Genomic DNA, 1,807 nt, shown 5'->3' on the forward strand with positions numbered 1-1,807 from the left:
ACGGACTATCGGCAATCTTATCACATCGGTACGCGAACGGCGAGGAACGCCCAATCGCGTTCGCTTCAAAGATCATTCCAAAAAGTGAAAGGCATCGCGCCATTATTGATAAAGAGGCAGGAGCCATAATTTTCGGCTTTAAAAAATTTTACCAATATATCTACGGCAACGAGATAATCTTAAAAACAGATCACGAACCTTTGAAATTTATTTTCGGGTCAAAAAACATTTCAACCATGTTGCATAATCGCCTACAAAGTTGGGCGTATTTCTTGTCCGGTTATTGTTACAAAATTGAAGTAGTAAAATCACGGGCAAATGGAAATTGCGACGCATTATCTAGATTACCGATTGACGATAGCACATTAATTTTTGAAACCGAATATACACACATTAATTTCATAGAAGAAGAGTGTCCTATGTTAGATTTTCAAGCTGTAAAACAAGCACTCAGTCACGATAAACTTTTGAGGAAAATAGTCACATATATTCAAACAGAGTGGCCTGAAGTCTCGAAACTAACCGAAATAGAGAAAAGCTATTACAACAAGCGTCATGAATTGAATTATGAAAACGGTTGCCTATCTCGTGGACACAGAATCGTAATTCCAGAAATTTTGCAAAATCAAATTTTAAAATCGATTTATTCCTCTCACTTAGGAATAGTTAAAATGAAACATATTGCACGTAATTATTTCTGGTGGCCTCATATTGATGTTGACATAGAAAATTTAGCTAACTCTTGTTCTAATTGTCTTGAAGCAAGACCTTATCCTACCAAAACACCATTAACCCCCTGGTTATGGCCTAGTCATCCATGGTCGCGAATACACATGGACTTTGCTAAATTTTATGATTGTATGTTTTTAATTATAGTCGACGCTCATTCCAAATGGCCTATTGTAATTAACATGAAAAACGATACTACTGCGAGAAATCTGATTAAAGAGTTAGATACGATTTTTGCTGATAAGGGCTATCCAAGTCACATAGTTAGCGACAATGGAACGCAATTTACGAGTGATGAATTTGCAGCTTATCTGAAACAATTTCGCATTAAACATACCTTTTCCGCACCATTTTACCCAGCCACCAACGGCGCAGCGGAGAATTTCGTAAAAACTTTCAAAGATAAGGTAAAGAAAATAATGAAAGATGGTCATTCACTAGACTTCTCCGTGAACAGATTCCTAGCAGACTACCGTAACACACCACACTGTTCTACAAATGTACCACCAGCGCAATTAATGTACAAGCGACAACTAAAAACTAGATTTGATCTGATTAACTGCGACACACGTCGAACAGTAGAAGACAATCAATTTATTCAACAACGCTCTACACATGGTAAGAGGCGTATAGAACTCCAAAAAGGTGATATTGTATATGCTAAAGACTATCGTAAAGATACTCCTAATAACGCGCGAGCGATTATAGTTAAACAATTGTCACCGATTATGTACACGTTACAGTTCGCAGACGGTTTCACAACTAAACGCCATGCAAATCAAATTGTAAGTTCAGCGTTAAAGCCAGTTCCAAAAAGAGGGGACTCGGAAGCGCCTATCGTAGATTCTCTTCGCGATATCAACACATGCAACGGGCGAAACAAATCTGCGAAGTGTAACAGCCAAAAGTGTCAAAGTGCAACTACAAGTGTTGGCAAGGATTTAAGTGAAAAAGTGAAGCGAAAAAAAGATACCAGTAATGTGCTTGTTACTCCGAGACGATCGCCTAGATTAGCGAATAAATCGCCCCATACTCAATCTAAAAAGAGGGGAGTTGTAATGTATGCGAAGTATGAGCA

General features: G+C 38.1%; 1 protein-coding gene across 1 annotated transcript; it reads left to right on the forward strand.

The window, feature by feature from the left end:
- Positions 1-236: 236 nt before the first annotated feature.
- On the forward strand, positions 237-1,798 carry LOC105460893 (uncharacterized protein K02A2.6-like; the record flags this gene model as incomplete). Its single annotated transcript, XM_011707380.1, has 1 exon — positions 237-1,798. A coding segment is annotated over exon 1 (1,562 nt), but the record flags the coding sequence as incomplete, so codon positions are not given.
- Positions 1,799-1,807: the final 9 nt, after the last annotated feature.

The sequence above is a fragment of the Wasmannia auropunctata genome, unplaced genomic scaffold (genome assembly GCF_000956235.1).
Source record: "Wasmannia auropunctata unplaced genomic scaffold, wasmannia.A_1.0 LD313950.1, whole genome shotgun sequence".
NCBI classification, from domain to species: domain Eukaryota; kingdom Metazoa; phylum Arthropoda; class Insecta; order Hymenoptera; family Formicidae; genus Wasmannia; species Wasmannia auropunctata.